The sequence below is a fragment of the Heptranchias perlo genome, chromosome 24 (assembly GCF_035084215.1).
Source record: "Heptranchias perlo isolate sHepPer1 chromosome 24, sHepPer1.hap1, whole genome shotgun sequence".
Classification (NCBI taxonomy): Eukaryota; Metazoa; Chordata; class Chondrichthyes; order Hexanchiformes; family Hexanchidae; genus Heptranchias; species Heptranchias perlo.
The window spans coordinates 47,390,377-47,417,024 of NC_090348.1; the positions used below are offsets into that span (position 1 = coordinate 47,390,377).

General features: G+C 44.9%; 1 protein-coding gene across 7 annotated transcripts in view; it reads right to left on the minus strand.

The window, feature by feature from the left end:
- Positions 1–26,648, minus strand: part of shank3a (SH3 and multiple ankyrin repeat domains 3a) — a 777,353-nt gene that overhangs the window by 383,669 nt on the left and 367,036 nt on the right. For all 7 annotated transcript variants that reach the window (XR_010967116.1, XM_068005245.1, XM_068005243.1 and 4 more), the window contains one exon: positions 15,389–15,455. Coding sequence is in view for 6 of the 7 variants with exons in the window: in XM_068005245.1 (XP_067861346.1) it covers positions 15,389–15,455 (67 nt within the window). In the remaining variant the exon portion in view is untranslated. The remainder of the gene's footprint in view (positions 1–15,388; positions 15,456–26,648) is intronic.

Here is a 26,648-nt window from a genome sequence, read left to right on the forward strand (position 1 = left end):
TTACCAATATCACACAGCATTCATTACTAATATCACATTGTGTTCATTACTAATATCACAAAGCATTCATTACTAATATCACATAGCATTCATTACCAATATCATACAACATTCATTAATAATATCACACAGCATTTATTATTATTGCAAAATATTACCATTATCACACAACATTCAATACCAATACCACAGACCAATCATTACTAATATCAGAAAGTATTTATTTCTAATATCACACAGCATTCATTATCAAAGTCACACAACATTCATTACTAATATCACACAGCATCATTACCAATATTACTCAACATTCATTACTAATATCACACAGCATTCATTACTAATATCACACAGCATTCATTACTAATATCACACAGCAATCATTACTAATATCACACAACATTCATTACCAATATCACAGAGCATTCATTACTAATATCACACGGAATTACTAATATCATACAACATACATTACTAATAACACAGAGCATTCATTACTAATATCACACAGCATTCATTACTAATATCACACAGCATTCATTAGTAATATCCGACAACATTCATTACTAATATCACATAGAAGTCATTATTAATATTACACAGCATTCATTATTAATATCATCCAGTATTCATTACTGTTATCATACAACATGCATTAATTATAACAAACAGCATTCATTATTACCACGTTATCAATATCACACCATTCATTACTAATATCACATTGTGTTCATTACTAATATCACAAAGCATTCATCATTAATGTCACACAGCAGTCATTACTGATATCAAACAACATTCATTACCAATATCACACAACATTCATCATTAACGTCACACAGCAGTCATTATTGATATCACACAATATTCATTACTAATATCACACAGCATCATTACCAATATTACTCAACATTCATTACTAATATCACACAGCATAATTACCAATATTACTCAACATTCATTACTAATATCACACAGCATCATTACCAATATTACTCAACATTCATTACTAATATCACATAGCATTCATTAATAAAGTCACACAACATGAATTACTAATATCACACAGCAGTCATTATTAATATCAGACAGCATCATTACTAATATCACTCAGCAATAAGTATTAATATCACATAGCAGTCATTACTAATATCACACAACAATCATGACTAATATCACACAGCATGAATACTTATATTACACAACATGCATTACTAATATCACACAGCAGACATTACTAATATCACACAGCATCATTACTAATATCACACAGCATTCATTACCAACATCGCATGGCATTCATTACTAATATCACACAACATTCAATACTGATATCAAACAGCATTCATTATTAACATCACACAGCATTCATTACTAATATCACACAAAATTCAATACTGATATCAAACAGCATTCATTATTCTCACACAACATTCATTACCAAAATCACACAGCATTCGTTATTATTACACATTACCAATATCACATGACATTTATTACCAAAATCACACAGCATTCATTAATAAAATTACACAATATTCATTACTAATATCACACAGCAGACATTACTAATATGATAAAGCTTTTATTACTAATAACATACAACATTCATTACTAATATCACACAGCAACCATTACTAATTTCACAAAGCATTCACACAGTATTCATTACTAACATCACACAGCATGCATTACTAATATCACTCAACATTCATTATTGTCACACTGCATTCATTACTAATATCACACAACATTCATTAATAATATCACAGCATTCTTTACTAATATCACACAGAATTCATTACTAATATCACACAACATTCAATACTAATATCACACAGCATTCATTACTAATATCACACAGCATTCATTACTAATATCACACAGCATTCAATACTAATATCACACAGCATTCATTACCAACATCACACAGCATTCATTACTAATATCACACAACATACATTACTAATATCACACAGCATTCATTAGTGATATCACACAACATTCATTGGTAATAGAGTGGATGGGATTAAATGAAGAGGGGTGGGAGGAGGCTCATGTAGAGTCGGTGAGCGGCGGGAGAGAGCGAGACCAGAGCGGAGATATAAACAGCGCGGAGAGAGCGGGAGTTCAGTCGGTGAGCGGCGGGAGAGAGCGAGACCAGAGCGGGGATATAAACAGCGCGGAGAGAGCGAGACCAGAGCGGGGATATAAACAGCGCGGAGAGAGCGAGAGTCCAGTCGGTGAGCGGCGGGAGAGAGCGAGACCAGAGCGGGGATATAAACAGCGCGGAGAGAGCGAGAGTCCAGTCGGTGAGTGGCGGGAGAGAGCGAGACCAGAGCGGGGATATAAACAGCGCGGAGAGAGCGAGAGTCCAGTCGGTGAGCGGCGGGAGAGAGCGAGACCAGAGCGGAGATATAAACAGCGCGGAGAGAGCGAGACCAGAGCGGGGATATAAACAGCGCGGAGAGAGCGAGAGTCCAGTCGGTGAGCGGGGGAGAGAGCGAGACCAGAGCGGAGATATAAACAGCGCGGAGAGAGCGAGACCAGAGCGGGGATATAAACAGCGCGGAGAGAGCGAGAGTCCAGTCGGTGAGCGGGGGAGAGAGCGAGACCAGAGCGGAGATATAAACAGCGCGGAGAGAGCGAGAGTCCAGTCGGTGAGCGGCGGGAGAGAGCGAGACCAGAGCGGGGATATAAACAGCGCGGAGAGAGCAAGAGTCCAGTCGGTGAGCGGCGGGAGAGAGCGAGACCAGAGCGGAGATATAAACAGCGCGGAGAGAGCGAGACCAGAGCGGGGATATAAACAGCGCGGAGAGAGCGAGAGTCCAGTCGGTGAGCGGGGGAGAGAGCGAGACCAGAGCGGGGATATAAACAGCGCGGAGAGAGCGAGAGTCCAGTCGGTGAGCGGCGGGAGAGAGCGAGACCAGAGCGGGGATATAAACAGCGCGGAGAGAGCGAGACCAGAGCTTACTCTGAGAGCGAAACTCTGAGACCAGCGGCAGAGTTCGGGGTGACGTCACCAGTCAGAAAGTGACGCGGCACAGGGGAGGCAGCTGATTGGTGAGTAGGTTCAGGTGAGTATTTCTACCATTTTACTGTAAGTAAATTAATAAGAAAGGGAAGATCTGCAGGTTTTATAGCAGATAGTGTTTTTTTTTCACTGAACCTAGGTCCCTAGTATAGTTAACATTTTCTAATTTCAACGTAATTTAAAAGGGGTAACTAAGTTAAGGCAAGTCATGGCAGCAGACCTCGCACCCGTGATATGCTCCTCCTGCAAGATGTGGGAAGTCATGGACACTACCAGTGTCCCTGCCGACCATGTGTGCGGGAAGTGTGTCCACCTGCAGCTACTGACCGATCGTATCTCGGAGCTGGAGCTGCGGGTGGACTCACTGTGGAGCATCCGCGATGCAGAGAAACTCGTGGATAGCACGTTTAGCGAGTTGGTCACACCGCAGGTAAAGGGTATACAGGCAGGAAGTGAATGGGTGACCACCAGGAAGAGTAAGAGATGCAGGCAGGTAGTGCAGGGGTCCCCTGTGGCCATCCCCCTCTCAAACAGATATGCCACTTTGGATGCTGTTGGGGGGGATGACTTATCAGGGGAAGGCAGCAGCAGCCAACTTCCTGGCACCACGGGTAGCTCTGCTGCACAGGCTGGGAGGAAAAAGAGTGGCAGAGCTATAGTGATAGGGGACTCAATTGTAAGGGGAATAGACAGGCGTTTCTGTGGCCGCAACCGAGACTCCAGGATGGTGTGTTGCCTCCCTGGTGCAAGGATCAAGGATGTCTCGGAGCGGCTACAGAACATTTTGGAGGGGGAGGGCGAACAGCCAGCTGTCGTGGTGCACATAGGCACCAACGATATAGGTAAAAAAGGGGATGAGGTCCTAAAAGCAGAATATAGGGAGTTAGGAGGTAAATTAAAAAATAGGACCTCAAAGGTAGTAATCTCAGGATTGCTGCCAGTGCCACGTGCTAGTCAGAGTAGAAATAGGAGGATATTTCAAATGAATACGTGGCTAGAGGAATGGTGCAAGGGGGAGGGATTCAAATTCCTGGGACACTGGAAACGGTTCTGGGGGAGGTGGGACCAGTACAAACCGGATGGTCTGCACCTGGGCAGGGCCGGGACCGCTGTCCTAGGAGGAGTGTTTGCTAGTGCTGTTGGGGAGGGTTTAAACTAAAGTGGCAGGGGGTTGGGAACCTGAGCAGGGAGAGAGAGGAAAGCGTAACAGGAAGGGACAGAAGGTATGGAGTAATAGGTAAAGTGTTAAAAAAGGAAAAAGCAGGAACTAAGCGTCACAAAACAGATTTGAAAGTTCTTTATCTGAATGCACGTAGCATTCGTAATAAAATGGACGAGTTAACGGCACAAATAACTACGTATGGGTATGATCTTGTGGCCATTACAGAAACATGGCTGCAGGGTGACAACGACTGGGAATTAAATATGCCAGGGTATTTAACAATCAGGAAGGACAGGCAGGAAGGAAGGGGAGGTGGGGTGGCTATGTTAATAAAGGAAGGAATCACTGTAATACAGAGAAATGATATTGGGACAAAGCATCAAGATAATGAAACAGTTTGGGTGGAGATAAGGAATAATAAGGGAAAAAAAACATTAGTGGGCGTAGTATATAGGCCTCCTAATAGTTGCAACTCTGCTGGAAGAAGTATTAATCAGGAGATAGTCGGGGCATGTAATAAGGGAACAGCCATAATTATGGGGGATTTTAATTATCATATTAACTGGACAAATCAAATTGGGCAGAGCAGCCTTGAGGACGAGTTCATTGAGTGCATCAGGGATGGATTTCTTGAGCAGTATGTAACTGATCCTACAAGGGGGCAGGCAACCTTGGACCTGGTCCTGTGTAATGAGTCAGGATTAATTAATAATGTCCTAGTTAAGGATCCCCTTGGAACGAGCGACCACAACATGGTTGAATTCCATATCCAATTAGAGGGTGAGAAGGTTGATTCTCAAACAAGCGTACTGAGCTTGAATAAAGGAGACTATGATGGTATGAGAGCGGAATTGATTAAAGTGGACTGGGAAAATAGATTAAAGGGTAAGACGGTACATGAGCAGTGGTGTTCATTTAGGGAGTTATTTTACAACTTTCAAAATAAATATATTCCACTGAGGAAAAAAGGGTGTAAAAGAAATGACAGCCATCCGTGGCTAAGTAAAGAAATCAAGGATAGTATCCGACTAAAAACAAGGACATATAAGGTAGCCAAACTTAGTGGGAGGATAGAAGATTGGGAATTCTTCAAAAGACAGCAAAAAGTAACTAAAGGATTGATTAAGAAAGGGAAGTTAGATTATGAAAAGAAATTAGCAAAAAATATAAAAACAGATAGCAAGAGTTTCTATAGTTATATAAAAAGAAAAAGGGTGGCTAAGGCAAACATAGGTCCCTTAGAGGATGAGACCGGGAAATTAATGGTGGGAAACATGGAGATGGCAAAAATGCTGAACAAATATTTTGTTTCAGTCTTTACAGTAGAGGACACTAAGAATATCCCAACACTGGACAAACAGGGGACTCTCGGGGGGGAGGAGCTAAATACGATTAAAATCACTCAGGAGATGGTACTCAGTAAAATAATGGGACTCAAGGCGGATAAATCCCCTGGACCTGATGGCTTCCATCCTAGGGTCTTGAGGGAAGTGGCAGTAGGGATTGTGGATGCTTTGGTGATAGTTTTCCAAAATTCCCTGGACTCAGGAGAGGTCCCGGCAGATTGGAAAACTGCTAATGTAACACCGTTATTTAAAAAGGGTAGTAGGCAGAAGGCTGGAAATTATAGGCCAGTTAGCTTAACATCTGTGGTGGGTAAAATTTTGGAGTCTATTATTAAGGAGACAGTAACGGAACATTTAGATAAGCATAATTTAATAGGACAAAGTCAGCATGGCTTTATGAAGGGGAAGTCATGTCTGACAAATTTGCTTGAGTTCTTCGAGGATATAACGTATAGGGTGGATAAAGGGGAACCAGTGGACATAGTGTATTTAGACTTCCAGAAGGCATTCGACAAGGTGCCACATAAAAGATTATTACTTAAGATAAAAAATCACGGGATTGGGGGTAATATTCTGGCATGGGTGGAGGATTGGTTATCGATCAGGAAGCAGAGAGTTGGGATAAATGGTTCATTTTCGGACTGGCAACCAGTAACCAGTGGTGTTCCACAGGGGTCGGTGCTGGGTCCCCAACTCTTTACAATCTATATTAACGATTTGGAGGAGGGGACCGAGTGCAACATATCAAAATTTGCAGATGATACAAAGATGGGAGGGAAAGTAGAGAGTGAGGAGGACATAAAAAACCTGCAAGGGGATATAGACAGGCTGGGTGAGTGGGCGGAGATTTGGCAGATGCAATATAATATTGGAAAATGTGAGGTTATGCACTTTGGCAGGAAAAATCAGAGAGCAAGTTATTTTCTTAATGGCGAGAGACTGGAAAGTACTGCAGTACAAAGGGATCTGGGGGTCCTAGTGCAAGAAAATCAAAAAGTTGGTATGCAGGTGCAGCAGGTGATCAAGAAAGCCAACGGAATGTTGGCTTTTATTGCTAGGGGGATAGAATATAAAAACAAGGAGGTATTGCTGCAGTTATATAAGGTATTGGTGAGACCGCACCTGGAATACTGCATACAGTTTTGGTCTCCATACTTAAGAAAAGACATACTTGCTCTCGAGGCAGTACAAAGAAGGTTCACTCGGTTAATCCCGGGGATGAGGGGGCGGACATATGAGGAGAGGTTGAGTTGATTGGGACTCTACTCATTGGAGTTCAGAAGAATGAGAGGCGATCTTATTGAAACATATAAGATTGTGAAGGGTCTTGATCGGGTGGATGCAGTAAGGATGTTCCCAAAGATGGGTGAAACTAGAACTAGGGGGCATAATCTTAGAATAAGGGGCTGCTCTTTCAAAACTGAGATGAGGAGAAACTTCTTCACTCAGAGGGTGGTAGGTCTGTGGAATTTGCTGCCCCAGGAAGCTGTGGAAGCTACATCATTAGATAAATTTAAAACAGAAATAGACAGTTTCCTAGAAGTAAAGGGAATTAGGGGTTATGGGGAGCGGGCAGGAAATTGGACATGAAGCTGAGTTCGGATCGGTCAATGCCCTGTGGGTGGCGGAGAGGGCCCAGGGGCTATGTGGCCGGGTCCTGCTCCGACTTCTTGTGTTCTTTAGATTTGTGGTTGGGATCAGATCAGCCATGATCTTATTGAACGGCGGAGCAGGCTCGAGGGGCCGATTGGCCTACTCCTGCTCCAATTTCTTATGTTCTTATGTTCTAAACACCGACATGGACCTGTTGGGCTGAATGGTCTATTTTCTGTGCTGTACATTTTATATAATTCCATGTAATTCTATGTAATACTACACATTACTATTATTACTCTTGTTCTGAATTCCCCCACCAGAGTAAATAGTTTCTCAGTATCTACCATCAAATCACTCTATCGTTTTAAAGACCTCAACTAGATTACCCCTCAACCATCTAAACTCAAGGCCATTCAAACCAAGTTTATGCAACCTGTCCTCATAATTCAACCCTTTAAGCCCTGGTACAATTCTGGTGAATCTGCACCAATATATGTTTCTTGAGGTTTGCTGCCCAAAACTGGACTCAGTATTCCAGATGGGTTTGGACCAAAGCATAATTTCCTATCCTTTCTATTCCAACCCATCTATTTGTCTGTATATCTGTTTCTCTCCCATTCTAGGTCTGTGCATTTCTCGTTGGGAAACTCTTTGGATTTTCCCGATTTCCATCATAACTTCGACAGAAACCTAAACACTGCGCAAAAGGGGTGACCACCAATCTCCTGCAGAAGTTACGACAGCCGATCGGAAGTACCCACGAGGAAATTCCCGTCGTCTTTATTCCTTTTCTCTCGAAAATAAATGCAATGCAACTGCATTCAGTAGATAATCCAAAAGTAAAGCATAGGGTGGTACATAGATACAGGACAAGGCTTTGAGGAATAGCTGCTCCAGTCGGTTAGGCAGAGACCCTCGTGCTATGACATGAGATGCTCCATTTTATTCGTCGTGTGCACGCTCACATTCTGATACTGTGAGGTTGGCTCTCTTTCTACTTGTTCCTCATCAATGATTCTAGCAGCAACCACACATCAGAGACAATCTAATAAATTTCAACAATTCCTTTATTCAAAGAGTGTCGTTCAATAAATAAATTATAAACCCATTCCTGGAATCCTGAAATTACAGCATAGGAGGAGAGCGTTCAGCCCATTGTGACTGTCCCAGGGCCAACTCTTCAACGGGAGCCGTCTACTCTAATCCCATTTCATTGCCTTCTGTTGTATCCTGTTTTTCTAAATCTTTATCCAATTCCCTTTTAAATGATGTTACAGGACTGATCCACCAGTGATCTGAACTCCTGACCCCTCAGGGGTTTCCAGGGTCAGGCGGGATCATTCGGCTTAAATAAATCCTGCAGGTGCCCCACTTCTGCCGCTCTAGTGACCCAGATGCCAGTATCTTGCTGTCATTTGGGTCACCGGGGAAAGGAGGTGGGAGTAGCAGGAATTCTTGTGGTGATGACATCCTGCCAGCTCCACCTCCTTCCTGATGTCAGGCCATCAACGCAGCAGTTGGATCTTATGCCCAGCCCCAGTGGGAATTCCAAGAATGACCAAGTGTTTCCAGGTCTGCCTGAGTTTCCACCCCCGCCAGGCCAGTCCTTTCCGGAACTTTGACATCAGAACTCCACCCCAGACCCCAAGAAAATTTGGAGCCATAGGCTCTGCCTCAGTAGACGCTAGTGGTAAAACATTCTATGCTATAATAACCCGCTACGTAAAAACATATCTTCAAACTTACCCCTTTAGAATGATAATCATCAGTCTACGCTCTCTTTAGCAGGTTTGCCATTCAGTAAAGACAATTTTTTCATGGCTCTAATATCCTGCCCAAAACAGTGTTCCAAAACTGCCTGCCATAATCCAACTGTGGCCTAATCAACAATTTATGCAAATTTAACATCACTTCCTGTATTCTTCTGGCTAAAATAATACTCAGTAACCAACCGCCAAACAATACGCCAAGCCATCCTTCATCAAACAATACGCCAAGCCATCCTTCATCAAACAATACGCCAAGCCATCCTTCATCAAACAATACGCCAAGCCATCCTTCATCAAACAATACGCCAAGCCATCCTTCATCAAACAATACGCCAAGCCATCCTTCATCAAACAATACGCCAAGCCATCCTTCATCAAACAATACGCCAAGCCATCCTTCATCAAACAATACGCCAAGCCATCCTTCATCAAACAATACGCCAAGCCATCCTTCATCAAACAATATGCCGACCCATCCTCCATCAGCCAATATGCTGACCCATCCTCCATCAGCCAATATGCTGACCCATCCTTCATCAACCAATACGCTGACCCATCCTTCCTCGACCAATTCACCGACCCATTCTTCACCAATCAATATGATGACCCACCCTTCGTTAACCAATATGCTGACCCATCCTTTATTAACCAATATACCAATCCATCCTTCATCAACCAATTCGCTGACCCATCCTTCATCAAACAATATGCCACCCCATCCTTCATTAACCAATATGCCGACCCATTCTTCACCAACCAATATGTCAACCCATTCTTCACCAACCAATATGCTGACCCAACCTTCACTAACTAATATACTAACCTATCCTTCGTCACTCAAACTGCTGACCCATCCTTCACCAACCAACAAACCGACCCATTCTTAACTAACCAACACACTAACCTATCCTTCATCTTTCAAATTGCCAACCCATCCTTCCTCAAGCAATACGCTGAACCATTCTTAACTAACCAATACATTAGGCCATCGTTTACCAACCAATGCATTGATTCATCTTTCACTAACAGCTCTGGAAATCTTATCAGGGATCAATGAGAGCTGTGGATGAAGAACAAAATATTTGGAGGCCTCACTGTGCCATGTTTTTAAAAAATTCCAAGTACATACATGCCAACTAAGAAAAACTGAACAACTGCTTCAAAAAAACTGGCAACTCAAGAACAGCCCTGATATGTGAAGAGAGGTAGTTACACAGGCTTTGGACCTCAAGGATTGGTGTACACAACATTCCTGTAATGGTATTGGAGGAATAAAAATACAAAGACATGAGAACTTGAAAAGGATACCTAAGTGTTGAAGGCACAGAATTGGTGGGTCTGGGGCAAGGTTCCCTGGGAAAATTTGAACTTTTACATGAAAAATGAACCATTCTGGTTAATCCTAAGTACCTTTTATACTTCACAATTAATATATTTTTAATCTAATAAAAAAGGTATTCAACAGATCAACTAGACCTTCACTTCCCCAAAGATTAACTCAACACTCACTCTCCCACATCAAACTCCCATCGCTCCAGTTCAGAGACACTCTAGCCCCTCCAGATCCAGTTCACAGAGACACTGTATCCCATCCAACTCCCCACTCTTTCACAGAGACACTGTACCCCATACAACTCCCCACCCTTTCACAGAGACACTGTACCCTATTCAACTCCCCACCCTTTCACAGAGACACTGTATCCCATCCAAATCTCCACCCTTTCGCAGAGACACTGTACCCCATCCAACTCCCCAACTTTCACAGAGACACTGTATCCCATCCAACTCCCCAACTTTCACAGAAACACTGCCAGACTACCAGCTGGCAGCATGGATTAAATACAGAGTCAAGCTCCCCTTACATTACAACAGTGGCACTTCAAAAAAGCACTTCACTGGCAGTGAAGCGTTTTGGGACGACCTGAGATTATGAAAGGTGAGATATAAACGTAGATTCTCCCTTTCTTCTTTCTTTCCCAACAAGCACTCACAGTACTTGATGGGACAGTGTAGCGGGAGTTTTACTCTGTATCTAACCTGTGCTGTAACTGCCCTGGGAGTGTTTGATGGGACAGTGTAGAGGGAGCTTTACTCTGATTCTAATATGTACTGTACCTGGGAGTAACTGATGCTGAAATGGAAAGTGTTCCATTCCCCAGCATTAATATCCTTTGGCGCAATAGCAACTAAATTCACTAAAGTAAAGTAAATTGGAAAAAGTAGAGTTGCTCATTTGAAATTTGGTTGAGTGTTTTCTTAAATAATTGCACTGCAATCAAAGCGAAGCTATATTTAATTACATTCAGCCTGCATTGCTTTCAAAGTTTAATGGAACCACATGTCTCTGTTCTAAAGATGAAATCAATTAGAGGAATGAGTGAATCAGCAGGAGAACCTTGGGACTACCATCTCCCTGCATCTGATCGTGAGTGATGAAGGGCAAGCTGGAGAGCTGCCATTATATCTACAATTACAAGACAAATGATCATAGACTTTCTCTTCTCTCCACCCTCTGATGCTGGTGCTAATTCTGGTAGTAGCTTTCCCATTACTTTGTACACAAGTCTGCCAAAGAGGCATGTAGTTTGTAGATTTCTGACAGTGATTACAGCACAGGCATGGCGGGCTGGGAATGGGGCCAATTTTTAAACATTGAGAAAGGAAGTAAAAGGTCAAAGACATCATGGAGGTCAAAAGAATGGGTGAGAAGAGGAGGAAAATTAGCAAATTATGATTAGATTACATGAGGCTTGGGTTTAACAGTCTGTGACAACTGTATAAACAATTTTACAACAATTTAACAAGGTTTAGTAATGGACAGTAGCAACATATCTTCCACTGAACAAGTGACAGGTTGTTGGATATATCTGCAGCTAGTGATGGAATGTTGGGGACACCTGCGACTAGTGATGGAACGTTGGGGACACCTGCAGCATATGTTGGGGCCAGCCCATGTCACACAGCATTTTCAGTGTAATTACATGTCATACACCTAGATTCAGGGCTGATTTTTATTTGTTAGCTGTTTTGAAGCTGCTGGTTAATGTTTGGGTCTTTTTTAGGTTTCTGTATATGGATACAGTGACTGGTGGAGTGTGGGCAGAGGTCACCTGTGGAAGGCTGATGGTCAGGGATAAATAGTTATGATGGATAAATATTGTGAAGCTTTGCAGGATTTCCTTTGGAATCAGGGAGTATTTCCACAGAATTTTCCCTCAACAGATTAAATGGGTGGGTAGAGTCCATGAAAGGCTAGAACGTATATTGGTTGCGGAAGGAGATTATTTGGTGGGTACAGCCCATGATTGGGTAGAGTGTACATGGGCTGTGGAAAGAGATTAAATGTGTGAGTGGAGTCCATGATACGGGAGAGTGTACATGGTTGTGGAAGGAATAGTCCACTATTTTCGCCTTCTAGAAGACCTTGGTCAGGCCTCAGTTAGAATACTGTCTCCAGTTTTGTTCTCCTCATTTGGAAAGGGTGCAGAGGAGGGCGACTAGGCTAATTCCCAGTTTGAAGCATCTTAGTTATTAAGATAGGCTAAAAGAGCTGGGACTCTACACTTTAGAGAAGCGTAGACTTAGGATGATTTGATTGAGGTTTATAAGATGATGAAGGGAATAGATTGTGTTCGAGTAGACAGTTTGTTCCAACTAAATAGGTTAGGGAGGAGCAGGGTCAAAATTTTAATTTCTGTAAGGCCAAATCTAGGTTAGATGTCAGGAGGTGGTCTTTTTCCCAGAGAATAGTGAGCCTCTGGAAAAGACTGCCGGTTCATGCGGTAGATGCTAATTTGCTGAATTCCTTCAAGCGAGGGCTGGACCTGTTTCTGGCTGGGGCGGAGATCACCTCCTACGAGAGGTAGGTAATGTAATGCATAGCATTATCAGGGCCAGAGTGATCTCCTGGACAAGTTTCGATCGCCTAAGAGGGTGGGAGAGGAATTTCCCAGATTTTGTTTTCCCAAATTGGCCTGGGTTTTTATCTGGTTTCTCATTGCTCCCAGGAGATCTCATAGTTCCGGTGGGGTGGGGAGTGTATATATTTTGATGCACAAGGCATCACAATTGTGTGGGACAGACTGAATGGACCAAAGGGTCTTTTCCTGTCCGTCATTGTTCTATATTGGGAAGACCGAAGCCATTGTCTTCGGTCCCCGCCACAAACTCCGCTCCCTAGCCATCAACTCCATCCCTCCCCCGGCCACTGTCTGAGGCTGAACCAGACTGTTTGCAACCTTGGCATCCTATTTTACCCTGAGATGAGCTTCCGACCCCATATCCTCTCCGTCACCAAGACCGCCTACTTCCACCTCCGTAACATCATCCGTGTCTGCCTCAGCCAGTCAGCTTATTTACTAAAACCCTCATCCATGTCTTTTTTACCTCTAGACTCAACTAGTCCAATGTTCTCCTGGCTGGCCTTTCACCTTGAGCTCATCCAAACACTGCTGCCCGTATCCTAACTCGCACCAAGTCCCGCTCACCCATCACCCCTGTGCTCGCTGACCTACATTGGCTCGATTTTAAAATTCTCATCCTTGTTTTCAAATCCCTCCATGGCCTCGCCTCTCACTATCTCTGTAACCATCCGTAGCCTTACAAACCTCTGAGATCTCTGCACCAGTCCAATACTGGCGTCTTGCGCATCCCCGATTTTATTCGCATGACCTTCAGCTGCCTAGATCCAACGCTCTGGAATTCCTTCCCTAAACTTCTCCGTCTCTCTACCTCTCTCTCCTCCTTTAATACACTCCATAAAACCTACCTCTTTGACCAAGCTTTTGGTCATCTGTCCTAATATTTCCTTAGATGGCTCGGTGTCAAATTTTGTTCCAAAATCGCTCCTGTGAAGCATCTTGGGACTTATTATTACATTAAAAGCGCTATATAAATGCAAGTTGTTGTTGTTGATTGTTGTATGTTCATAAACGGGTAGAGTCCATGATAGGGTAGAATGCACATGGGCTGCATTAAATGGGTGACAGACTCTATGTTGGGGTTGAGCGTACACAAGTTGTGGAAGGAGTTTAAATGCGTGGGTAGAGTCCATGATAGGGTAGAGTGTAATGGACTGTGGAAAGTGTGTCTTTGAGGGGAGGATTTTTTAATGTACTGATCAAATGAGTTTGTCACAGATACACAGTTCACATTTAGTGCTGAATGGGATGAGGAAAGATTGGACAGATTGGGTCTATACTCATTGGAGTTTAGAAGAATGAGAGGAGATCTAATTGAAACATACAAGATTCTGAGGGGACTCAATAGGGTAGATGCTGAGAGGATGTTACCCCTCATGGGGGAATCTAAAACTAGGGGGCATAGTCTCAGAATAAGGGGTCGCCCGTTTAAGATGGAAATGAGGAGGAATTTCTTCTCCCAGAGGGTTGTGAATCTTTGGAATTCTTTACCCCAAAAAGCTGTGGAGGCTGAGTCATTGAATACGTTCAAGGCTGAGTTAGACAAATTTTTGATCAGCAAGGGAGTCAAAGGATCTGGGGAAAGGGTGGGAAAGTGGAGTTGAGGTAAAAATCAGATCAGCCATGATCTCATTGAATGGCGGAGCAGGCTCGAGGGGCCGAATGGCCTAATCCTGCTCCTATCTCTTATGGTCTTATGGAAATAGAGGGAGCTTTACTCTGTGTCTAATCTGTGCTGTACCTGCTCTGGGAGTGTTTGATGGGACAGTGTAGAGGGATCTTTACTCTGTATCTAACCCATGCTGTACCTGTTTGATGCTGACACTGAGTGACAAAATGTGGGAAGTTGTTTGAAATGCCACTACAAATCTCTCACTTTGAAGAGCACAACAGACATATTTTAAAGGTTCCCTGCCCTACCCCATCATCGTGTAATCTAATTAACAGTGAAGTACCCTGTCACTTTGTTGAGCAGTAACCGCTGGTTAAATACGATTCATTCCATTAGGATGTCTTTGCCTGCAGGGACTCTAATTGAATCAGCTCACGCATTAATCTGATCTGAATTGATTTTTATTAATTAAAGCAAGTGTACAAAATTTTAAAAGCTGGGTACCATGATGGCCCCACGTTTGAAGTCACTGTTGGTGTGATACAGAGCAAAGCAGACTAAGAAGATCCCAGCAACTATCTCCCAGTCGCGGTGTGTCCCACTGATTGACTGACTGACCCCTCGATTGTGCAGCCCTGAAAATATGTGACTGACTAACCACTTGATAGTGCGACTCTGTTACTGTTTAACTGACTGGCCCCTCGATAATGTGGCTCTATCACTATGTGTGTGACTGACGACCCCTCCTCTACCACCTGCCCCCCATTCTGTTATTGTCTCCATTGTTCTGTGATTGATTTGTGAGGGTCTCCATCGTTCTGTGTTAGATTTGCCTGAGGTTCTCCATCGTTCCTGATGTCATGACTCTTTAAAAGGGGTCCTGATGGTGAGGCTCCTTCCCCTTTTAAATTCAGTTACTTAAATTCATAGAATTAAGACTCAAACTCACCAACATCGGCTTCCTTGTGGTTCTTGATAATTTCGGCCAGTTCAAAGTTCCCAGCTATAATGGCAACCTGAAGTAAAGAGAGGACACAGCAGCTTTTACTCAATGACCCCGCTTTTCATTTGACAATAAGAAGTCTTGTTTCCTGTTGGCTCAGCACCAAACCACTCCATTTGTTCTTGAGTCAGGCCTAGAGACAACATGGATATACACCCTGGACTGGGCTGCCGCACAACTACTCGGGGGCTGGGGTAACTCATGTTTTTTTTTTATTCGTTCACGGGATGTGGGCGTCGCTGGCAAGGCCGGCATTTATTGCCCATCCCTAATTGCCCTCGAGAAGGTGGTGGTGAGCCACCTTCTTGACAACTGAGTGACTTGCTAGGGCAATTAAGAATCAACCACATTGCTGTGGGTCTGGAGTCACATATAGGCCAGACCGGGTAAGGGCAGCAGGCTTCCTTCCCTAAAGGACATTAGTGAACCAGATGGGTTTTTACGACAATCCGGTAGTTTCATGGCCATTATTACTGATACTAGTATTTTAATTCCAGATTTTTATTTAATTAATTGAATTTAATTAATTAATTGAATTTAAATTCGCCAGCTGCCATGGCAGGATTTGAACTCATGACTCTGGATTTTAGTCCAGGCCTCTGGATTACTAGCCCAGTAACATAACCACTATGCTACCGTACCCTTGCAACTGAATGGGAAGAGTTAATGACTGTGCCTTTTGGAAGCCCAAGGGAAGGTGCTGTTAACACTGGATGACTGCACCGATAACAAGGGTTATCCAGATTGCTCCATCATGTTACTCTCACTTTCAGGTGCCTTGTATTGTGGAATATATACATCGATAGCAAATGTTTTAAAATGCCAGGGCAATTTTAAGACCCAAGGTAAATAAAGTGAAGGGGTGAGTACTTTCTCACACAGACTGCAATACAAGTGATTAATAACAGAGAGGCCCTGCCAGGAGAGGAACAGCAACATGCCTTGCGCTGAATCACTGAAATTGCTAATGAAATTGGAGTAAAGGCTGTTTATCCGCTCTGTGCTGAGGGGCTGCTGACTTAGCAGCTCCTTCCAAGACAAGGGAAATCGGCTAGTCCTGGAGGCTGTGCTTGGAAAAGCCATAAGGCCTCTTCCTCGCGTCTGAGGACTGAGTTATGTAGATAAGTCAAAAACCTCTAACTCTCAGAAAGGAGGGAAATGAGAGGAGTACTTATAGAGGTACATAAGTTACTGAGTCACCCATCTAGAAAAAGGTTATGGCCTGTTTTCGGGCACATAATCATTGGTGCGCAGATACTACGCACCCCGACCGGGAGGTCCGAGGCCTTTTGAGAGTTAGAGGTTTTTGACTTATCTACATAACTCAATCCTCAGACACGAGGAAGAGGCCTTATGGCTTTTCCGAGCAAAGCCTCCAGGACTAGCCTATTTCCCTTGTCTTGGAAGGAGCTGCTAAGTCAGCAGCCCCTCAACACAGAGCAGATAAACAGCCTTTACTCCAATTTCATTAGCAATTTCAGTGATTCAGCTCTAGGCATGTCGCTGTGGAGGCGCCAGCAGCTCACCTAAATGATATCAATGAGGCCCAAGGCCTCGACAGGCAGCTCGCCCATTTTACCGGCAGCAGCCCTATGGTAAGTCCCGGGAGGGAGGGAGGGGAGCCGATCGCAAGTACTGTGGAGTCGGGGGGGATATTTCCCCCGGCTCCACAGCAGTGATTTTTGTTTTTAAAAACTTTAGAATCCTGAGTGAAGCAGGCCTGACTCCTGCTCCGCTTTGAAATTTCTAATGTAGCAGAGGGGGCCTAAAGCAGGCATTACAGGTGGAACGAGGTCCAATTTCGACCCCACTATTTCAAGTTAAACCATGACAAGTGGACATAGGTACAAACTGGGAAAAGACAAGTTTAGGACTGATGTCACAAAGGTTGATCAATAACAGGAATTATCTTAAATAGACAGCAAATCTGAGTGGACTCCTTTACAGGCATGCAATCGCCCACCCGATTTTCCTTTATCAGTTGCACCCAGGCGATCCAATACAAGTAATTCCTTGTACGTAAAACACTTTGAGACTTTTCTGAATCCGACTCTCTGCCCTATTTTTATACATTTTTAGGTTAACTTTATTGTTTTTTCTACCAAATCCATCTTTTCTCTATCTTATTTCTTGAAACGAACTCTACTTTCTGAAATTCTTGCTGACTGCCTTCCTTCCCGCTCACTGCCCAGATCAGAGATAGGAACAATTAAAACCAGATTTTGATTTGGTATATTTCAAGACATGAAGGGCTTTGAGCTGTCAGAAGATGCTTTCTTCTCTTTCCCTAACCATGTGATGAAAGAGTGAGAAGAGACAAAGAGGGAGATGAAAAGAGAGAGGGAGATACTGGGGGGGATTCTTCTCTTTGAAGAGATTTCTGCCCACACCCCTGTAGCCATCCCAACCCCAATCCATTCTCCTGGTTGGGACTCATTCCATATGCATGGCAGGCTCCTGGTAGGATTCCTACCATCAATAGGCAACCCCCCACTGCAAGTGAGGAACCTCTGATGGTGCTCCACTGAAGACCCCATCAGCAGTTAAGTCTCAGGGTCTGACTGGAGAGAGAGGAGGCTGCTACAAGGCCCTCTCCCTTCTTTGGGTGAACTGTGTGCCTTCACCTCTGCTTCTCTGTGTTAACTGTATCCATGTAACCAATTAGTGTTAATTGTATTCAGGTGGTGCATATCAATTGGGAACGCTCTTGTATCCATTTATAAGAGTGCAGATCTGGGGTGTGGGATGTGTTGTTTTGAGGAACTCTGTGAATAAAGGCTTAAAAGCAATTTAAGACCAGGCTCTAGTATAATATCCCTCACCACTGGGCTATCCAGTTTATAACACTTGGGGCTTTCTCCCCCACCTTCCGTATGATGGTCCCTGGAAGAGGCGGCAGGTGGGGCGGATAGGAGGAAAATCCCCCTGGGGCCCCAGGACTTGACTCTACCCACCATCATTTACACGCTGCAGATGAGGGAGGAACATCCAGTGACAGTCTGGTTGGTGCATTGAGGTGGCAGTAGGCCTCGCTGCCTGAATTTTCATGGAAGAGAGTCCCTTCCATCCTCTTGTCATGACCCTTCTCCATCTATTGAATGGGATTCTGTTTTGGAAATAAAGGGGTTGGGAATTTAGGCTAGGACCCATATATTGCAGGTTCTGACCCTGTGAGGTAACTCCCACTCAGCCCAGTAAGGGGGGAAGCCTCTGCCCATTCCTTACAAGGACAGCAACATAAGAAGTGGTGCGGCTGGGTGAGGCATGGACTCCCAACATCGGGAGATCCCTACAACCCTGTCAATCAGTTGGCAGTGGTGGCAACTAATACACTGACAAGGACCAGGCTTCCAAATGGCAGATGTGGGCCACACCTGGGGCTGGGACAGTAGCCTGAACCTCATGAACCTTACCTGAACCTTACACCATAGGGGCAAACCCGTGCTCCCAACAGAGAGCTGCACTTCCAGGACAAATCCCATGTAGGATCCCCAGCCTCTTTCTGGCTGAAGCAGCAGTGGGGCTCCTACAATTGGCCTTTCCATCTCTGAATAGTGAGGGAAACTCAGCCATCAAACCTGCTTGTATGAGGTCACAGACCTAGTCCAGAATCTGTGAAATCATAGTGGAAACAAGAGAGAGTCTGAGGGAGGAGAGGGGAGGAAATCGGAGAGAAAAAAAGCAATTGGAGGAGTGTGGGTGGTTTATGGTGACCTGTGCTGAGCCTGAACTCTGAGGGTTTAAGGAGATATTCCAAATGAACTGCAGCACAAGTTCAAATTCTGATCTCCTCAGCCCACTGAGCAGGAGCACTGCGATGGAATTAAATTGCTGCTCGCATCTATTTGAGCACTGTAATAATCTCCTGTCTGAGGTCACATCCAATCATTTAGATTCTAGGTTAAATCAGATTACTGTGAGATTTGATCGCTCCTGTTTGAATGTGTGTGTGTTGTTTTTTTTAGAAAAACAACTTGAAGAGATTGAACTGTGCCAGATGGATGGGGGCAAGCTGACCAACCCCAGCCTGCATGACACCTGCTGGAATGGCACAAACTCCCATCAAATTGTCATCTTGAAGCAGCTACAACGTGTGATTAAAAAAAGATTTTAAAATGTATTATTTATTTTGTGATTTTTTTTTTGTCTTGAGGCAGATGGTTGTTAGCACTATGAGTGGAAACACTTTCCCAACTCAGGCACACAAAATCAACTATAGACAAGCCCAAATTAGGGTTAGATACAGATTAACGGTCCCTCTACACTGTCCCATCAAACACTCCCAGGGCAGATACAGCACAGGTTAGAAACAGAGTAAAGCTCCCTCTACACTGTCCCATCAAACACTCCCAGGACAGATACAGCACAGGTTAGATACAGAGTAAAGCTCCCTCTACACTGTCCCGTCAAACACTCCCTGGTCAGGTGGAGCACTGGTCATATCTACTGCATCTTCATGCAAACCTGGTGATTGCACCACTGGAATGTCTATTCTCGAAAACAGCTTTCTTCATGTGCACTCTGAGTGAGACTGGCAGCTTAATGCCAATTAGCGCAGGATGAGCAGGCAGGAAGGCAGGAGACTTCCTGCTCCTCCCGACCCACAAAAATAAAGAGCAACTTACCTTTGGGATTCTCTTTGGCCCGACCGCCACCTATACTGGTCGGAGCTTGCACAGTGCTCACTCTGACCAGTTCAGTCCAAAAATGGCAGCCACAGGACCCCTATTTGCATTTTAAATGGTGCTACCGCCTGTTTCCGGGGGACGATCTGGCCATCCAGCGGTAGGCGTCAGGGTGCAGTGGGCCACAGCGACGGCATGATCGGGGTGATTGGTCATTGCCCATCATTTTTGGTGCACTACCGTGCGGCCCATTAAGAACTGCAGTGAGACTGCAATATTCATTTCATGCAAGACCCCGCTCCTTGAGATGGAAGATGCATTCCTCTGCACATTGACTCATTGATTTTACAAAAAACTCTTCTGTCTGTTGACTGTAAGGGTTCTACATGAGATGAGTTTACCCAAATCTGAGTGGGCACCGGACTACTCTTAATTCAGCACTGAGTTGGCAACTTCACTCAGAGATGGCTGGTGTGAGGAGTGGAGAAATGTCACACTGGTGAAGTAGAGGTGCTCTTCTGAGAATCCTTGGTGGGGCGTTCATCTAGAAAGTGGTTCCCTGAGGCTCATTGCTGGGGCAGGGTAGAGGGAGCTTTAGTCTGTGCTTCAATGGAGAAGTGCTTGACCAGTGAGTGGACCCTCAAAATGAAAACCATTGAGCACAGAATTCTCTCCAAAAATCTTTGAAGCCTATAGTTGAAGGAAAAGAAATGAAGGGGATTGCAGATTATAGGGATCCCCTTGGACAGAGATGGTCAATAAACTAACGCACACAATATGGCACCATAGAAGTGTTATCTGTGGAGTCCAATTGTCAAGCTTGAAAAATGGCTGAAGGGCCAGTGGAGGCAGATTCAATCATGGACTTTGAAAGAGAACTGGATAAGTACTTGAAAGGAAAGAATTTGCAGGGCTCCGGGGAAAGGCCGGGGAAGTAGGACTAGCTGGATAGCTCTTGCATAGAGCTGGCGTGGACTCGATGGGCCGAATGGCCTCCTTCCGTGCTGTAACCTATGATTCTATGATTTTTATGATTCTAAATATATCCATATAATTAATTAATTATCGTGAAGTTTTATTTGACTATTATTGGGGAGAGGGAGTCAGAACGTTCCCTCAAGAGATTAAGGGTACACTTATTTATTTATACTACAACTATAGTGCTGGTGTGAACCGCTTTCACTTCACAACCACGCTGTGCTTATAACATAAATGTAGCTTGAATACGGAGTCACAGTCTGACTTGAGACCAGAACAAAGCAGAGACCCCTGGAGCAAGTAGTCTCCCTCTACTTCACTTTCGAGTCAGTTCTGGACCACACACACCATGGCAACGCTGGACACCAGGAACGAACAGGTGTTCCGATTGGCTATCATTGCTAGGGCACAAATGACAAGAAGCCCATGATTTGCATCCCCTTAGAATACACCTGCCCATATTTGAGCATATGTATTCTCGTTTCCCCCATCACTTCTGGCAGGAAATCTCTGGAGTGATGTGATAGAGCAGCCACATCCACTCGAATTATGGTAGGGAGCCATCATAACTCTGGCAGAAAGTCCTGGGCGACATTTTTAGGTTGTGTGTTTTGTGAAACTTTATTCAGATAAAGACCTCAGCAATAAAGAATCCAACGGTTATGCTGTGGACTATCACATGGTGTCTGAAATGCTAAAGCTGCTGATTGAAGCTGAGTACAAGACATGGACACCGATCAAAATGGCTGGGCAGGGATTATTGCCGTGTGAAAGGGTACCTTTCCTGACTGGAAAACCAGTGCAGAACTGGAAGAAGTTTAAGTAAAGATGGTGAGTTGTAAACTAGCTATAAGTGGTGTTGCAGAGAAAAGTGCAGCCTTAAAGGTCGCAACACTCCCTATCATGATCCGAGATTAAACTGCTAATTTACACATTTATAGGGTGAATGGTGGATAATTAACAAATAGAAAATCTAGAGTAATAGAGAAATTTCAGAACTCTTGCCGGCCTGGAACAATATTTACCATTCTGAAGAGTTTTTCCTTCATGCAAGAGAATGGGAAAATGTTTGTTACAATCTTATAAAATTGAAGGATCTTGCAGACATGTGAGTTTGGTGAACTGAAAGAGTCACTGATGGAATTCTGTTTGGAGTCAGAAACAGCCATGAGAAACAGTTAGAGAGAGACAGATAAAGCCACAGACAGACAGGGACAGAGACACAGAGATGAAGATAGAGACATAGACAGACAGAGAGATAGAGATAGAAATATAGATAGAGACACAGACAGAGAGCAATAGAGAGAGAGAGATAGAGGTAGAAGCATAGACAGAGCGAGATAGATGGAGACAGACAGATAGAAGGATAGATAGAGACATAGGCAGGGAATTTCCTTGGAGTTGCTCCCTCTCCGCCGCTGTAACTTTGCTGGATGTATGGCAGAAACTCCATTTAAGCAAAGTTTCCACCACATTTCCAGAGAAGTTACAGCAGTGCAACACAAGCAGCTCCAAGGAAATTCTTGGCCATGAAGACAAACATAGGGCTCGATTTTCCCGGGAAATCGCGGGTGATTTGGGAGTGGGGAGGCTCCGAAAATCGGGGAAATCGCGTTCAGGTTCGGAGCCCGGCTCCAACCCGCTGACTTCGGAGTTCCCCAAGGACGCACCTGTGTGCGTGTGGGCATCCCGACTCCGGAAGTCCTGCCAGCAATTAAAGCCAGCAGGGTGATAGTTAAAGAACCAAATGTACCTCATTGACATACATAAGGCACTTTACTTGTGACATATTACATAGTTAGAACGATTTTTAACTTACCTGGGCAGCTTTCCCAAGGTTTCTGATTCACGCCCGGTTCCACCAGGCGTGAAGGGCCAGATCAGGCAAAAAGAAACAAAATAAATTAAATAAAAAACCACTGCACGAAGTCAAAACACAAAATCAACCTACCTTTCCACCCTGCTTCGATGTCCGATGTCTCCCTCTCCGATCTCCCCCTCTTCACCCCCCCCGATGTCCCCCCGATCTCCCCTTCTTCACGCCCCCCCCCGATGTCCCCCTGGTCTCCCCCTCTTCACCCCCCTGATCTCCCCTTCTTCACCCCCCCCAATGTCACCCCAATCTCCCCCATCTCCCCGATCTTCCGCGCTCCCCCCCTCGAACTTCCGCTCCCCCCACCCCGATCCGCCACTCTCCCCCCACCCCGATCCGCCACTCTCCCCCCACCCCGATCCGCCACTCTCCCCCCACCCCGATCCGCCACTCTCCCCCCACCCCGATCCGCCACTCTCCCCCCACCCCGATCCGCCACTCTCCCCCCACCCCGATCCGCCACTCTCCCCCCACCCCGATCCGCCACTCTCCCCCCACCCCGATCCGCCACTCTCCCCCCACCCCGATCCGCCACTCACCCCGATCCGCCACTCACCCCCGATCTTCGACTCTCCCCCCACCCCGATCTCCCCTCCCGATCTTCCACTCTCCCCGCTCCCCCCACGATCTTCCACTCTCTTCCCCCCCTCACCCGATCTTCCGTTCCAGCGCCAGATGGTGTCTCACTCTCTCTCTTTCCCCCCGCACTCGCGTTGCAGCTCCTGTCGGCAGCCAGCCCGTCAATCAGGCTGGCTGCCAGGCGTGAAAACTGGAGAGCACGTTAATCACCATCAATTACGATGTGATTGTGTCGGAAACGGTAAGTTTTTGTTTATTCGGGTTTGCCACGCGGACCTTCAACCCCCCCGCTGCCAACCTGCCACCATTTCAAAATTGAGCCCATAGAGACGGATAAAGAGACAAACAGATAGAGAGATATGAAGAGGGAGAGACTGCTGAGAAAGATTGAGGGACAAAGTGAGGCCTTCGGGAAACTGCAGATAAAATAATAGTTGTATGTACTCAGATGACGCAGCTCAGTAATGATGAAACTGTGCAACCAGACAGACAGGGAGAGTCAAGAATAAGCTACCTGGTGAGAAAGCCAGTGAGTAGAAATCTGAGCTGATTAGAAGTGAATAGACTGACTGTCAGTTTTGTGCATATGAATCAGTGTCCACCATTCAGACAACTCATTCAAAACTCCAGAGTCCACATCTTCAACCACACAGTCACCTAGCCCCATCACCAACCAGCCACTCCAAGCTCCACTGTTTCCCGGTGCTCCAGTGAATTGGTTTTAAGATCCTTGCTGTCTCTTTCAAAACTCTTTATGGCCTTACTGATCTCTTTCGGCAGTACATCCCGCATGTAGCTGTTGCTCTTCTAATCCTTTTCCCTTGCTCTCTCCATTCCATTGTTGATGGCTGTTCTTCTACTGCCCCTTGCCCTCCTGAGTTCTCTCCCTAAATACCTGCCTGTGTTCAGAAGCTTTCTAAACCGCCTCCTATTTCTCTACCCAGAGAGAGAGGAAATCAAAACATTAACCTCAGCCCCTCTCCCATCACTCCCTGTCTGGGATTGGCTCACTGAGGTGCCAATTGAGACTACTCACTTTGAATAAGGATTAGCTAGAACTTTTGCTGTGCTCAATGAATGAAACCAATCCAACATTATGGGTATAACCCCGCACATCCCCAACAGATAAAGGTCAAAATCAGCATCCTGAAAAACTTGTGTTTTCCTGGTAATTAACTCGATGTGAACTGAATCAATTCAAAAATGTCTTCTTGGGAAGACAGACAAAAATCTCAAAACATGATAAGGACATGGAAAAACTATCCCAATAAACCCAGTTCTGACAGTGAGGGTCAGCACTAAAATAGATGTGGAGCATTGTGCAGTCCACTCCCTTTGGCAAATCCAGACTCTATTTCCATAGCAGTAGGCCACATAAATACTGTGGCTACAAGAGCAGGTCAGAGGCTGGGTGTTCTGCGGCGAGTGACTCACCTCCTGACTCCCCAAAGCCTTTCCACCATCTACAAGGCACAAGTCAGGGGTGTGATGGAATACTCTTCACTTGCCTGGATGAGTGCAGCTCCAACAACACTCAAGAAGCTCGACACCATCCAGGACAAAGCAGCCCGCTTGATTGGCACCCCATCCACCACCTTGAACATTCATTCCCTTCACTACCGGCGCACTGTGGCTGCAGTGTGTACCATCTACAAGATGTACTGCAGCAACTCGCCAAGGCTTCTTCAAAAGCAACTCCCAAACCCGCGACCTCTACCACCTAGAAGGACAAGGGCAGGAGGCGCATGGGAACAACACCACCTGCACGTTCCCCTCCAAGTCACACACCATCCTGACTTGGAAATATATCGCCGTTTCTTCATCGTCGCTGGGTCAAAATCCTGGAACTCCCTTCCTAACAGCACTGTGGGAGAACCTTCACCACACAGATTGCAGCGGTTCAAAAAGGCAGCTCACCACCACCTTCTCAAGGGCAACTAGGGATGGGCAATAAATGCTGGCTTTGCCAGTTACGCCCACATCCCATGAATGAATAAAAAAAGTTAAGCTAAAATTGTACAATGGATCTGTGATGTTAACAGGACGCCTTATCAGACCCAGAATGCTTCAGGTTCTTTGAATTATTTTGAAAAGCTGCACCTGTTGCTTTTGCAGGCAAATGAGTAACATGTGCACAACAAGATTCCACTAACAGTAGTGAGATCAATAGCCAGTTCATTTGTGTTGGTTGAGGAAGGAATGTTATCCAGGACATCGGGAGAACTTCCTGCTCTTCTTCAAATAGTGCTATGGAATCTTTAACACCTGAACCAGTGGGACAGGCAGACAGTGCTGTGTCTTAACACTCCAACTGTATGACGACACCTCCGACAATGCATCATTCCCTCAGTACCATACTGAAGTGTCAGATTCTGTGCTTGAGTGTTGGAACGGAGCTTGAACCCATAATCTGACTCAAAGGGGACAGTGCTAACAATTGAACTGTAGCAGATGAGGAGTTACACACCAGATGTAACCATGTGTAAAGAGGCTGAGGGGGACAAAAAGGGCAATTGTGGTATCTGAAGTGGGAGGAAATAGTGACAAAACCCACATCTCCTCTGTCACTCCCCCTCTCCAGTGGCTACGTCCCTGTCAGGCATAATCCAGATCATTTACGTTGAAGGGTACAATAGTGTAGTGGTTATAGGTCTGGACTAGCAACTTAATGGTCATGACTTCAAATCCAAATCATGGCAAGTTGTGGAATTGAAAATCTGGTAATTTGTGGACTGGTACCAGAAAGTGACTATGGAAGCTGCCGGATTGTTGTAGAAATCCAACTGGTTCACTAATATCCATCAGGAAAGGAAACCTGCTACCTTTACCTGGTCTGACCTACCCATGGTTAACTGTGAAGTGGTTCAGTAAGCTACTTCTTGTAAAAAAAAAATCAGAAAAAGAAGTCAACTAGGGACAGATAATTAAAGTGCCCTTGCCAGCATCACCCAGATCCCAAGAATTGTTTTTAAATTGAAGTAAATGACAAAAATTTGGGGAAGAGCGGTATTGAGTGAGAGACCAGTCCTCGGTCTGACAATACAACTCTTACAGTCCCCTTTTCCCTATCCTTTAACTAATTTCGTCTTGGACATCATGCTCTTCTGAGAAACTTGTCCAGAGAAAATCTTGATCACCTTTTGAGATGGTG